Source organism: Macaca nemestrina, chromosome 15 (assembly GCF_043159975.1).
Source record: "Macaca nemestrina isolate mMacNem1 chromosome 15, mMacNem.hap1, whole genome shotgun sequence".
Classification (NCBI taxonomy): Eukaryota; Metazoa; Chordata; class Mammalia; order Primates; family Cercopithecidae; genus Macaca; species Macaca nemestrina.
Genome location: NC_092139.1, coordinates 99,154,128 through 99,167,362, shown reverse-complemented (window position 1 = coordinate 99,167,362; position 13,235 = coordinate 99,154,128). Strand labels below are relative to the sequence as shown.

General features: G+C 45.7%; 1 protein-coding gene across 14 annotated transcripts in view; it reads right to left on the bottom strand.

Moving 5' to 3' along the window:
- LOC105487292 (SFI1 centrin binding protein) overlaps positions 1-13,235 on the bottom strand; it is a 120,926-nt gene that overhangs the window by 105,592 nt on the left and 2,099 nt on the right. For 5 of the 14 annotated variants that reach the window (XR_011614070.1, XM_071080432.1, XM_071080424.1 and 2 more), the window contains exons 1-2: positions 6,927-7,483; positions 174-295 (exon numbers count right to left, since the gene is read on the bottom strand). Coding sequence is in view for 13 of the 14 variants with exons in the window: in XM_071080432.1 (XP_070936533.1) it covers positions 174-196 (23 nt within the window). In the remaining variant the exon portion in view is untranslated. Of the gene's footprint in view, positions 1-173; positions 296-6,926; positions 7,486-13,235 lie in introns of those variants that run through there. The other 9 variants (XM_071080420.1, XM_071080425.1, XM_071080429.1 and 6 more) reach the window with 5 other exon arrangements.

Genomic DNA, 13,235 nt, shown 5'->3' with positions numbered 1-13,235 from the left:
TGTACAAAATGTGTATTCTCTTACAGATGAAAAACTTAAAATATCAATGATAAAAAAAACTTACCCATAGTTACTACCTCACTCATAATTTATAATTTTTTCATACACAAAATGTTTACAGTTTTATATGAACCATAATTCGTTATATTTTTTTCTCAAGTCCCATCACTCACCTGGAATCAACCTTCTTCTCCATCCTCTGCTTAATCACTTTTTGATGGAAATTGTGGCTTGATATACACTTCACAGTGAGCAGATTCTTCTTGAATCAAAGTATTTTATCTTCCCCTTCTAACTACAAAAAAAAAAGGGAATAAAAGAGAGAGAAAATTATTCGCAGCTTCTCAGGAGCCACACTTCTGAACAGCTACATGCCAGCTCCTAGTCTCCTACCCTCCTTAATTCAACACTAGATGAACATGGGCTAGGTCTCTGACTGAAAATACTATATTTAAATTACATTTTTTTAAACATTTTTTGAGACAAAGTCTTGCTCTATCACCCAGGCTGGAGTGCAGAGGCACGATCTCTGCTCACTGCAACCGCCACCTCCTGGGCTCAAGCAATTCTCCTGCTTCAACCTCTCAAGTAGCTGGGATTACAGGCACCTGCCACCACACCCGGCTGATTTTTGCATTTTCAGTAGAGACAGGATTCCACCATGTTGGCCAGGCTGGTCTCAAAATTCCTGACCTCAAGTGATCCACCCGCCTTGGCCTCCCAAAGTGCTAAAATTACAGTGGTGAGCCACCACACCCAGCCTCACTGTGGCTTTGATTTGCATTTCTCTAATGATGAGTGATATTGAGCTTTTTTTCATGTTTGTTCACCGTATGTATGTCTTCTTTTGAAAAGTGTCTATTCATGTCCTTTGCCCACTTCTTAATGGGGTTGTTTTTATCTCATAATGTTGTAAATGCTAGATGATAGATCTTTGTCAGATGGATAGAGTGCAAAAATTCTCTCCCATTCTGTAGGTTGTCTGTTTACTCTGATGATAGTTTCTTTTGCTATGCAGAAGTGCTTTAGTTTAATTAGAAATTAAACTAAATTTGTCAATTTTTTATTCTGTTGCAATTGCTTCTGGCATCTTCGTCATGAAATCTTTGCCTGCGCCTATGTCTTGAATGGTATTGCCTAGGTTTTCTTCTAGGGTTTGTATAGTTTTGGGTTTTAAATTTAAGTCTTTAATCCATCTTGCGTTGGTTTTTGTATATGGCGTAAGGAAGGGATCCAGTTTCTGTATTTGCATATGGCTAACCAGTTCTCCCAGCACCTATTACTAAATAGGGACTCCTTTCCCCATTGCTGGTTTTGGTCAGATCTGTCAAAGGTCAGACGGTTGTAGGTGTGCGGTCTTATTTCTGGGTTCTCTATTAGGTCCCATAAGTCTATGTTTCTGTTTTTGCACCAGTACCATTCTCTTTTTGTTACTGTAACCCTGTAGTACAGCTTGAAGTTGGATAGTGTGATGCCTGCAGCTTTATTCTTTTTGCTTAGGATTGTCCTGGCTATTCATGCTTTTTTTGTTCCATATGAATTTTAAAGTAGTTTTTTCTAATTCTGTGAAGAATGTCAATGGTAATTAATGGTAATAGCATTGAATCTGTAAATTGCTTTGGGCAGTATAGCCATTTTCATGATATTGATTTTTGCTATCCATGAGCATGGAATGTTTTTCCATTTGTTTGTGTCACCTCTGATTTCTTTGAGCAGCGGTTTGTAGCTCTACTTGAAGAGGTCTTTCACTTCCCTTGTTAGCTGTATTCCTAGGTATTTTATTATTTTTGTGGCAACTGTGAATAGGAATTCATTCATATTTGGTTCTCTGCTTGCCTGTTGTTGGTGTATAGGAATGTTTGCAATTTTTGCACATTGATCTGTATCCTGAAGCTTTGCTGAGGCTGGTTATCAGCTTAAGAAGCTTTTGGGCTGAGACGATGGGGTTTTCTAGATAAAGAATCATGTCATCTGCAAAATGTTATTTTCTAATTAAGGAAACTGAGAGGAGACGAGCCACACTCAAAAGGTGTGCCTGCTTCTTTCTTTGTGTCTAGATGCTTCAGCACCTTCAACTTCCCTTCACAAAAACACCAGTAGAGGCCAAGATTTCTTGTTTTTCTTCAGATTAATTTTTATGGTTATCAGTGTTACCATGTAGAGTTTTCATTTTCTTTCTTTTGTTTTTTTAAAGACAGAATTTCTGGCCAGGCACAGTGGCTCACGCCTGTAATCCCAGCCCTTTGGGAGGCTGAGGCAGGCAGATCACCTGAGTCAGGAGTTCAAGACCAGCCTGCCCAACATGGGGAAATCCCGTCTTTATTAAAAATACAAAAGTTAGCCAGGCATGGTGGTGGGCACCTGCAAACCCACCTACTCAGGAGGTTGAGGGAGGAGAATCACTTGAACCCCTGAGGCAGAGGTTGCAGTGAACCGAGATTGCGCCACTGCACTGCAGCTTGGGCGACGGAGCAAGACTGTCTCAGAAAAAAAAAAAAAAAAAAAGACAGGATTTCCCTCTGTCGCCCAGGCTGGAGCGCAGCAGTGCAATCACAGCTCACTGCAGCCTCCACCTCCTCAGGCTCAGGTGAGCCTCCCGCCTCAGCTTCCCAAAGGGTTAGGATTGCAGGCATGAGCCACCATGCCTAGCCTTTTTTCTTTCTCACGCTGTCATCCACGGTCTCATGCTATTATCCAGGCTGAAGTACTGTGGCACCATCACGGCTCACTGCAGCCTCAGCCTCCCATGCTCAAGCAGTCCTCCCACCACAGTCTCCCAAGTAGCTGGGACCACAGGTATGTGCCACCATGCTCAGCTTATTTTTTATTATTTGTAGAGACAGGGCCTTGCTATATTGCCCAGGCTGGTCTCAAACTCCTGAGCTCAACTGATCTATCCACCTTAGCCTCCCAAAGTGCCTTTTTTTGTGTGTAGAGATAGGGTCTCACTCTGTCACTCAGGCTGGAGTGCAGTGGTGTGATCACAGCTGACTGTAATCTCAAACTCCTGGGCTCAAGCAATTCTCCTGTCTCAGTCTCCCATAGCTGGCACTACAGACAGGAACCACTGCACCTTGCCTAGTTTTCATTTTTTCTTTTTCTTTTTTTTTTTTTTTTTGAGACAGTCTCGCTCTGTTGCCCAGGCTGGAATGCAGAGGTGCAATCTAGGCTCACTGCAACCTCTACTTCCTGGGTTCAATCGATTCTCCTGCTTCAGCCTCCCATGTAGCTGGGATTACAGGCACGCACCACCACAGCGGGCTACTTTTTGTATTTTTAGTAGAGATGAGGTTTCACCAGGCTGGTCTTAAAACTCCTGACCTTAAGTGATTTGCCTGCCTCAGCCTCCCAAAGTTCTGGGATTACAGGCATGAGCCACTGCGCCTGAGCCCATTTCTCATTTTCAATTAGTGATCATTTCTATCAAAAATATTCATTAGGAACTGAATAAATTACGACATAGTTTTTTTGTTTTGCTCTGTTTTTTAGTGCCAGGAATAGTAGTGTTGTGGGTTGAATTGTGTTCCCCAAAAAAGATTTGCTGAGATCCTAACCCCTGCTACCTGTGAATGGGACCTTATTTGAAAACAGGGTCTTTGCAGAAGTAATTAAGATGTAAGTTACGATGAGGTCACGTGGGAGTAGGGTGGGCCCTTAATCCAACATGATCTGTCTTTCTTAAAAGAGAAGACACAAGGGACAGATACCCTGGGCCTTCAGGGAGAGGATAAGACCTTGATTTCAGACTTCTAGCCTCTAAAACTGTGAAAGAATCAACTTCTATTAGTTTTAAGCCACCTGGTTTGCGGTACTTTGTTACAGCAGCCCTAGGAAACTAATACAAGTAGTAAGACAGAAGAGTAAGATTTAAGTAATGGTGGAGGCAAGCTAACAGGGTGAACGTGTCCTATGTTGAGTAATTGTGATGCATTTACCAGATGTTTCATTCTACAAGAATGAAGTCACCCTTATAATCAAGGTCACATATTTCAATGACAATCAGACAAGGAATTAGCCAGTTTATCCATACAAAACGAACAATCCTTACTTACATCAAACCAATGTCCTAGATTTTCTGATACCACACTCCAAGTAACAGAGCTCATCATAAGTGACTATTTCTACAAATAGATCAAATAGAAGGAGTATTCAAATAGTGACTTTTGGTGAAATACTGCTATAATCAATGTGTCTCTGCCTTGGGTTTCTGTCATAATGATTCTGTGGAATGTCCTTCGTGGTCAAGGACCCCCTTTTGTTATACACTCATACCAGCATTCTACCTATTTGTACATGTCTGCCTTCTCCACTAAAATATAAATTCCATGAAAATAGGAATCATATCTGATCTTCTCTCCACTGTATCTCCAGCCTCTAAAACAATGTCTGTAACCTCACAGATAAAATACACACATACTGGAAAAACTAGGACACAGGTTTGCTTTCAATAAGGACATGTATGAATATAAACTTGCTTATAAGTTGGAATATACATAATGATAATCAAATACAAAACACGGCCGAGGACGGTGGCACATGCCTATAATCCCAGAACTTTGAGAGGCTGAGGCAGGTGGATCACCCGAGGTCAGGGGTTTGTGACCAGCCTAACAGGTGAAACCCCATCTCTACTTAAAAAAAAAACAAGCATGGTGGCGAATGCCTGTAATCCAAGCTACTTTGGAGGCTGCAACAAGAACGCTCGTACCTGGGAGGTGGAGGTTGCAGTGAGCCAAGATTACACCACTGTACTCCAGCCTGGGCAACAAGAACAAAACTCCATCTCAAAAAAAAAAAAAAAAAAGTCTAAGAAAAACTAAAATTATTAGGTGTTGACTCCCAGTTAAACATGTAGATTGACCTTCTAAGGTGATAGTAAAGAATACAAAGGAACAAACCATAAGGTTAAAGAGATGAGAGAAGAGATTATAGGACACTAGCGATTTCCACAGTTTTACAAGGAAAATGAAGTGGCCTAACAGGTTTGAGGAAATGAAAAACTTTGATTTGAGGATACCAAAGGAAAGCGGGCCACACAGATTTCCAATCCTGTCAGACAGGGTATTCAGGTCCCTTCTGCTGTCCTGCTTCCAACATTCTGGTAGCTAGATGGTACCTTTCAGGCAGGAGACTGGAAAAGTCTTCTCAGAAAACACTAAAAACTAACAGATCTCCAGATTCTGAAACATGTGCTTTACTCTCCATCAATGAAAAAGCAGACTTGTCCCTAGATTACCCTAAAGTGAAGCCCATGAACTCCGCAGTCCTGCTTAGACACTAGGAGCTTCCAGCTAATTTCTCAGTTACACATTTTTTTTTTTTTTTTGAGACGGAGTCTCACTTTGTTGCCCAGGCTGGAGTGCGGTGGCTCAATCACGGCTCACTGTAACCTCTGCATCCTGGGTTCAAGCGATTCTTCTGTCTCAGCCTCCTGAGTACCATCACACTTGGCTAATTTTTTTGTATTTTTGGTAGAGGAGGTTTCACCACGTTGGCCAGACTGGTCTTGAACTCCTGACCTCAAGTGATCTGCCCGCCTCAGCCTCCCAAAGTGCTGTGATTACAGGCATGAACCGCTTCCCCTGGCCAGCTTACAACTTTTCTTCTGCAGCTTCCTCATCTCTCCCAGTCCTCACAGAATTGAAGAGAATTAGGGTCTTGCTCAAAATTAGGTTTTGGTTTAAGAAAACATTGTGGCTAGTTTGATCTTCTATCCAGACTACTAAAAGTTTCTCCATATCAGCAATAAGGCTGTTTAGCTTTCTTATCCCTGGTGTGTTCCCCGGAGTAGCACTTTTAATTTGCTTCAACAACTTTTTCTTTATATTCACAACTCGGCTGTTCGGTACAAGAGGCCTAGCTTTCACGTTATTTCAGCTTTTGATGTGCCTCCTTCACTAAGCTTAGTCATTTCGAGCTTTTGATATAAAGTGAGACATGAAACCCTTCCTTTCACCTGAACACTTAGGGTTCACTGTGGGGCTATTAATTGGCCTAATTTCAATATTGTTGCCTCTCAGGCTACAAGGAGGACCGAGAGGGAGGAGAGAAACAGGGAACTGGCAGGTAGGTGGGGCAGTCAGACACAACACTTAAGTTTACTGTTTTATACCAGTGAGGTTCATGGCGACCTAAAACAATTGCAATAATAACATCAAAGATCACTGATCACAGATCACTGTAACGGTATACCTGAAATAAAGTTTGAAATATAGCGATAGTTACCAAAGTGTCAGTGATAGGAAGTGGGCACATGCTGCTGAAAAACTAGTTGTTCGGTGCAGGACTACTTGCTACAAACTTTCAATTTGTAAAAAACACAATACCTATTAAGTTCAATAAAGCAAGGTATGGCTGTACTCAAGTCCCTAGCATCATTCATTCAACAAATATTTACAACACATCTACACAGCACTTAGGAAACCTGAACAGCCTCCCATAAAATAAAAACATGCACCCACCTCCCACGCGGGGAAGGCTTCAAGGTTTGTTTACTGCGTTACCCCCTGCGGGCTCGGTGGGGGAAGGTCGCCCATACACCAGCCCTTCCGCTCTCCTGGGCCACTTAGCCGGGAGAAGGAAACCCCTCATTTGGATCCGCGTACGCTAAGAAGCACCGGCCAGGAGCGCACTAGACGCCTGGGAGGATGCGGTGCCCCCGGGGCGCAGGACAAGAAGCCGAGGAGACGCGGTGGGAGAGGATAGCGGGAGAGGATGGCAGGCTCCGGGCCCCGTCCTGCGCCCTCTTGTCTCACTTCCTCCATTCCCGCACCACAGACCCGCAGGTAGGCAACATCACCTGCACTTTTAGGGGAGGAAGCAGAGGCTCGCACAGATTTCACCGGACTCGGAGGGACCCGACTGAGCTCCCTGCCGGAGAGGCCGAGCCCATAAGAGTGTGGGGACGTTAGGATCGGGCCTCGTACCTGGGGAAGCCGAGCCATCGGGCCTGACGCTGGGAGAAAACCCGGCGGGAGAGGGCGGTCCGGGACCTGCTTCGTAACTCCCGCGCGGCCCACGCCAGCCTCAGCGCTTCGCGCGCCTCTAGACGCCAGTCTCGCGCCGGGCCCGCCCTTGTCTCCACGGCGACGCGGCGCGCACGAGGACCACCCTATTCAGACCCCGGGGCTTGCGCAGCCTCAGTCGGGCGGGTGGCGCAAGACCGGTCGCTTTTGCAGCAGCCGCAATGAGAGTCGGTTCCGAGGGGCGTGGGGAATGCACCGTCTGGGCATCCCCACTGAGAGTCTTTGGCTCGCTACCTTCGCTCTGAGCTCAGGTTGCTACTGCTCCTCTTAGACAAGAGAAGTGGGAGGCATTCCGAGGCGGAACCCCGAGTTAACACCGCCCGGGGTCGAGCACTAAGGATGAGGTTCCAGCTGGGAGGTGGCTGCGAACGAAAGTCTTCCTTCCCTCACTTCCGGGCTCGTGCGTGAGCCTCTTTGGCTTTTGGTTCACGGGGAGTGGAAACCGGAACCCGTGGAGTATGACCCGCCCATGCGTGTACCCGGCAGATTGCTACAACTTGCACTTGGAGGGGAGAAGTCCCATGGCCCCCGAATTAGAAATCCCAGGCTTATCTCTTTTTTTAACCCTTCATTTGAAAATGTAATTAATAAGCACTCCTTTTTGTTATAAAAATAGGAGTTATAATAAAAATAGGAGTGGGAGGGGTAAGTGGGACTTTTGAAATACTTTTTTACTGTGCTTTGCAAAACGTTTGAAAGCACGTGAGATTCCTGGTGCAGACACTAAAAGCAGTAGTTACTTAAATACTTGAAAGATTTTACGCTAAAAACATGAGGAAAATTAACTTGTTGGGTGTCTCGGGGTTAGAATCACAGATAATTTGTATTTTTGTCCTATTTTCTACATGCTAATTTTTGCAATTAAAACATTTATTATTTATTTATCTATTTATTTTGAGAAGGAGACACCCTCTGTCGTCCAGGCTGCAGTGCAGTGGCATGATCTGGGCTTACTTCCACCTTCACCTCCCGGGTTCAAGCGTTTCTCCTGCCTCAGCCTCCCAGGCGCACGCCACCACGCCCGGCTAATTTTTTTTTTTTTTTTTTTTTTTAGAGAGACGGGTTTCACCATGTTGGCCAGGTGAGTCTCGAACTCCTGACCTCAAGTGATCCGCCCGCTTCAGCCTCCCAAAGTGCTGGGATTACAGGCGTGAGCTACCGCACCTGGCCCTGAGGCGGATCACTTGAGGTCAGGAGTTCGAGACCAGCTTGGCCAATATGGTGAAACCCCGTCTCTACTAAAAATAAATTTAAAAAAAAAATTAGCCGGCCGTGGTAGTCCCAGCTACTGGGGAGGCTTAGGCAGGAGAATCGCTTGAACTCAGGAGGCAGAGGTTGCAGTGGGCTGCGATCGTGCCATTGTACTCCAGCCTGGGCAACAAGAGCAAAACTCTGTCTCAAAAACAAACGGCCGGGCGCGGTGGCTCAAGCCTGTAATCCCAGCACTTTGGGAGGCCGAGACGGGCGAATCACGAGGTCAGGAGATCAAGACCATCCTGGTTAATACGGTGAAACCCCGTCTCTACTGAAAAGTACAAAAAACTAGCCGGGCGAGGTGGTGGGCGCCTGTAGTCCCAGCTACTCCGGAGGCCGAGGCAGGAGAATGGCGTGAACCCGGGAGGCGGAGCTTGCAGTGAGCTGAGATCCGGCCACTGCACTCCAGCCTGGGCGACTAACATATTATTCACTGTAATTTAGCCTAAGTACTTATATAATTATGTAGATTTATATAAATTACATATTTAGGATAAGTCAATAAGCATTCTTTCTAGATGATTTGAGCTAATTTCCTAATGCTTTCTTCCTGTCATAGGCATTTACCATCCTCAGCTTTCACAAATTTAGGAGGGATGAAAGGCATTTCCATTTTGAGTTACAATGAAAATAATTAGTCTTGTCAGGAAAGATTAGAAGATAACAGTATATAATAATAGCTAGGACAAGGACATCTTAGAGGCTGGACACGGTGGCTCACACCTGTAATCTGAGCATTTTGGAATGCTGAGCCAGGAGAATTGCCTGAGCCCAGTAGTTCAAGACCAGCCTGCGCAACAGAGTGAGACCCCCCCCCCCACAATCTCTACAAAATATAAAAAATTTGACCAGACGCGGTGGCTCACGCCTGTAATCCCAGGACTTTGAGAGGCCAAGGTGGGTGATCACTTGAGGTCAGGAGTTTGAGACCAGCCTGGCCGACGTGGTGAAACCCCATCTCTACTACTAAAAATACAAAAAGTAGCCAGGCGTGGAGGCACGACCCTGTAATCCCAGCTACTCGGGAGGTTGGGACAGAAGAATCGCTTGAACCTGGCGGGGACGGTTGCAGTGAGCCAAGATCCCGCCACTGCACTCCAGCCTGGGTGACAGAACAAGACTCTGTCTCGAAACAAACAGAAAAACTAAGGGTTACCCTTGGAGCAAGAAAAACTGAATATAGGAAAAAGCCCATTTAGAGAAGTGCAATCCAGCCTGCTGTGATGAGGCTGCTGAAAGGTCATGGCCTGGCATTAAGCTCTCTCACAGGTGCTCTCATGATTTCTGGGTTTCTAGTTTTTTCTTCTTTTCTTTTTCTTTTTTTTTTTTTTTTTTTTGAGACAAGAGTTTCACTTTTGTCCCTCAGGCTGGAGTGCAGTGGCACGATCTCGGCTCACTGCAACCTCCACCTCCCGGGTTCAATCGATTCTCCTGTTTCAGCCTCCCAAGTAGCTGGGATTACAGGCATGTGCCACCACGCCCAGCTAATTTTGTATTTTTAGTAGAGACGGGGTTTCATCATGTTGGCCAGGCTGGTATAGAATTCCTGATCTCAAGTGATCCTCCCACCTCAGCCTCCCAAAGTGCTGGGATTATAGGCATGAGCCACCATGCCCGGTCAGTTTCTAGTATTTTCTTTTTTTTTTTTTTTTTTGAGACAGTCTTGCTCTGTCGCCCAGGCTGGGGTGCAGTGGCCGGATCTCAGCTCACTGCAAGCTCCGCCTCCCGGGTTTAGACCATTCTCCTGCCTCAGCCTCCCGAGTAGCTGGGACTACAGGCGCCCGCCACCTCGCCCGGCTAGTTTTTTGTATTTTTTAGTAGAGACGGGGTTTCACCGTGTTAGCCAGGATGGTCTCGATCTCCTGACCTCGTGATCCGCCCGTCTCGGCCTCCCAAAGTGCTGGGATTACAGGCTTGAGCCACCGCGCCCGGCCTCTAGTATTTTCATTTGCTTCTCTGCTGTTCTTGGACTAATTTCCCTGACTGGCTGAACCTTTGAGACCCCTTATGCCAAACTTTGGGCCAACAATTTGGACCTAAACCAAGATCTACACACACTTAGTAAAGAACTAAAATAATTTCCCTCTCAAAGAGCTTTCCCAAGCTGATATTTGAAAATTGGTTATTAGTTGCAGGAGGGGACATTTAGAATTACAAATTATTGGCCTGGCACGATGGCTCACACCTGTAATCCCAGCACTTTGGGAGGCCGAGGTGGGGGAATCACATGAGGTCAGGAGTTAAGACCAGCCTGGCCAACATGGGGAAACCCCATCTCTACTAAAAATACAAAAGTTAGCTGGGTGTGGTGGCACAGGCCTGTGGTCCCAGCTTCTTGGGAGGCTGAGGCATGAGAATTCCTTGAACTCAGGAGGCGGAGGTTGAGTGAGCCGAGATTGTGCCACTGCACTCTAGCCTGGGGGACAGAGCAAAACTCGGTCTCAAAAAATTACAAATTACAGACCGGGTGCGGTGGCTCACGCCTGTAATCACAGCACTTTGGGAGACCGAGGCAGGCAGATCACGAAGTCAGGAAATCGAGACCATCCTGGCTAACGCGGTGAAACCCTGGCTCTACTAAAAAAACGAAAAAATTAGCCGGGCGTGGTGGCGGGCACCTGTAGTCCCAGCTACTTGGGAGGCTGAGGCAGGAGAATGGCCTGAGCCCCGGACGCAGAGCTTTCTGTGAGCCAAGATTGTGCCACTGCACTCCAGCCTGGATGACAGAGCGAGACTCCCTCTAAAAAAATAAATAAATAAATAAAAATACAAAGTATCAGGCCGGGCATGGTGGCTCATGCCTGTAATCCCAGCACTTTGGGAGGCTGAGGTAGGTGTATCACGAGGTCAGGAGTTTGAGACCAGCCTGACCAACATGGTGAAACTCTGTCTCTACTAAAATACAAAACTTAGCTGGGCGTGGTGGCACGCGCCTGTAATCCCAGTTACTCAGGAGGCTGAGGTAGGAGAATCTCTTGAACCCGGAAGGCAGAGGTTGCAGTGAGCCGAGATCACGCCATTGCACTCCAGCCTGGGCAATGCAGCGAGACTCCTTCTCAAATAAATAAATAAATAAATAAATAAATAAATAATCCTGCCAAGGAGAGTAACATTCAAAAGCTACAATAAAACAAGAATTTCCAAGCATCTAGCTTTTGCCAGGCACAGGTGAAAGAAGTTTATGGAAGCCTCCCTTAGATTATTACCTTTTTTCCTAGGTAACAAGTGAGACTTTGAGAGGTAAGAAATGAGTTGAGGCCAAGGTTCTACAAGACATTAAAGGAGCCTAGTGGAAAAAAAGTAGGTCCTAAGTAGGATAGACCAGAGGGCTCAGGATATTAGTTCCAGCTATCAAATCATGACAGCTGCAATGCCCTGGGCACTGATTTCATGTATGGCTTGTGGTAGTTTAAAACATGCCTACACATTCCTTGACATTCCTCCCATATAGAGGTGGAGTCTAAGTTCCTTTGCCTTGAATATAGGGTAGCCGTGCTGACTCTAAGGAACAGAATGTGGCACGTGGCAGAACTGATTCCAAGGCTAGGTTAGGAAAGGCAATACAGCAACTATCATCTGGCTTTCTTGTTCATTCTCTGAACACTTGCCCTTAGACTCCAGTCGTCATGTTTCAAGGAAGCTCAGGCCACAGGGAGAGGCCATGTCTAAGTGTTCCAGGGACAGCTCTAGTGGTCCCAGGTCTTAGGTGACAGCCACCATCAACCACCAGACATGTAAGCTTTTAGGGGACCCTAGGCCCCATCCTTTGGGCTGCCCCCACTGGTGCTGAATGGATCAGAAACCAGCTGGCCCAGCGGGAACCAGCCCATTTTGCAGATTTGAGAGCAAAATATAAATAATTCGTTTTAAGTCACTGAATTCTGGGGTGGTTTGTTACACAATAGTAGGTAACCAGAAACCCGTAATTTCTGGATTTCTAGTATTTTCTTTTTCAAGAAAGGTCAGGTCCGGTGGCTCATGCCTGTAATCCCAGTGCTTTTGGAGGCTGAGGCAGGAGGATTGCTTGAGGCCAGGAATTTGAGACTAGCCTGAGCAACACAGCAAGATCCCGTCTCTGCAAAAAATCGTTAAAAATTAGCTGGGTGTAGTGGCAGGAGCCTGTAGTTCCGGCTACTTGGGAGGCTGAGGCTGGAGCAGTGAGCTATGATTGTGCTATTGCTTTCCAGTCTGGACGACAGAGCAAGACTCCATTTCCCCCTAAAATAAAATAACCAGAGCAGTGGTTTTAATGTTATCTTTAATTCCCTCTACAAGCCTGAAAAGTAGGTATACTGCGATCCCTTTCTGAAAAATGAGGAAAGGGAGATCCAGGTGGTGAAATGCCTGGCTCAGGTTTCACACTAATTGGCAGGGTCAGGATTTAGCAGCTTCAAAGAAAGCGCCTTCTCCACTACTCCAGGGAGTCTCTAAGACACTAAAGGGGATTAGACCTGTTTCCCACAGCTTTAGGAAGAATTTGGATTCCAAAAACAGCTTGATTTTTAAAATCATAAAAACACCTGCTGTATTATCACCTACAACGTATCTCTGTATAGGCTTAAAAAGGCTCAGCAGCTTTATGGGTTATATAAGGCTTTTTACCCACCTTACTCTGTTTAATCTTAACTGCCCCATGAGCAGGTTATATCATCTTCCCAATTTCACAGGTAAAACTAAGGATAGATGGAAAGACTAACTCTCCATAGCCTGTAGGAGGTGGCAGAGATGAGAATGCAAACTCGGGCCTGACTGGCATGTGTTTCCCTCTGCCTCTTGCCTGCAAAAAAATAGTTGGTAAGAAACACACTTTATTCAGTAATACAAACGAAAAGAAAAAGGTTTTCTGTTGCCAAGATTCACAAGGGAGCCGAGTGAGTGGTCACTCACTGCTTAACACTCTAATTTCACAAGTGAAGAAAGTGAAGTTCCAACAACATAGGCCTCTTGGAAGAAATG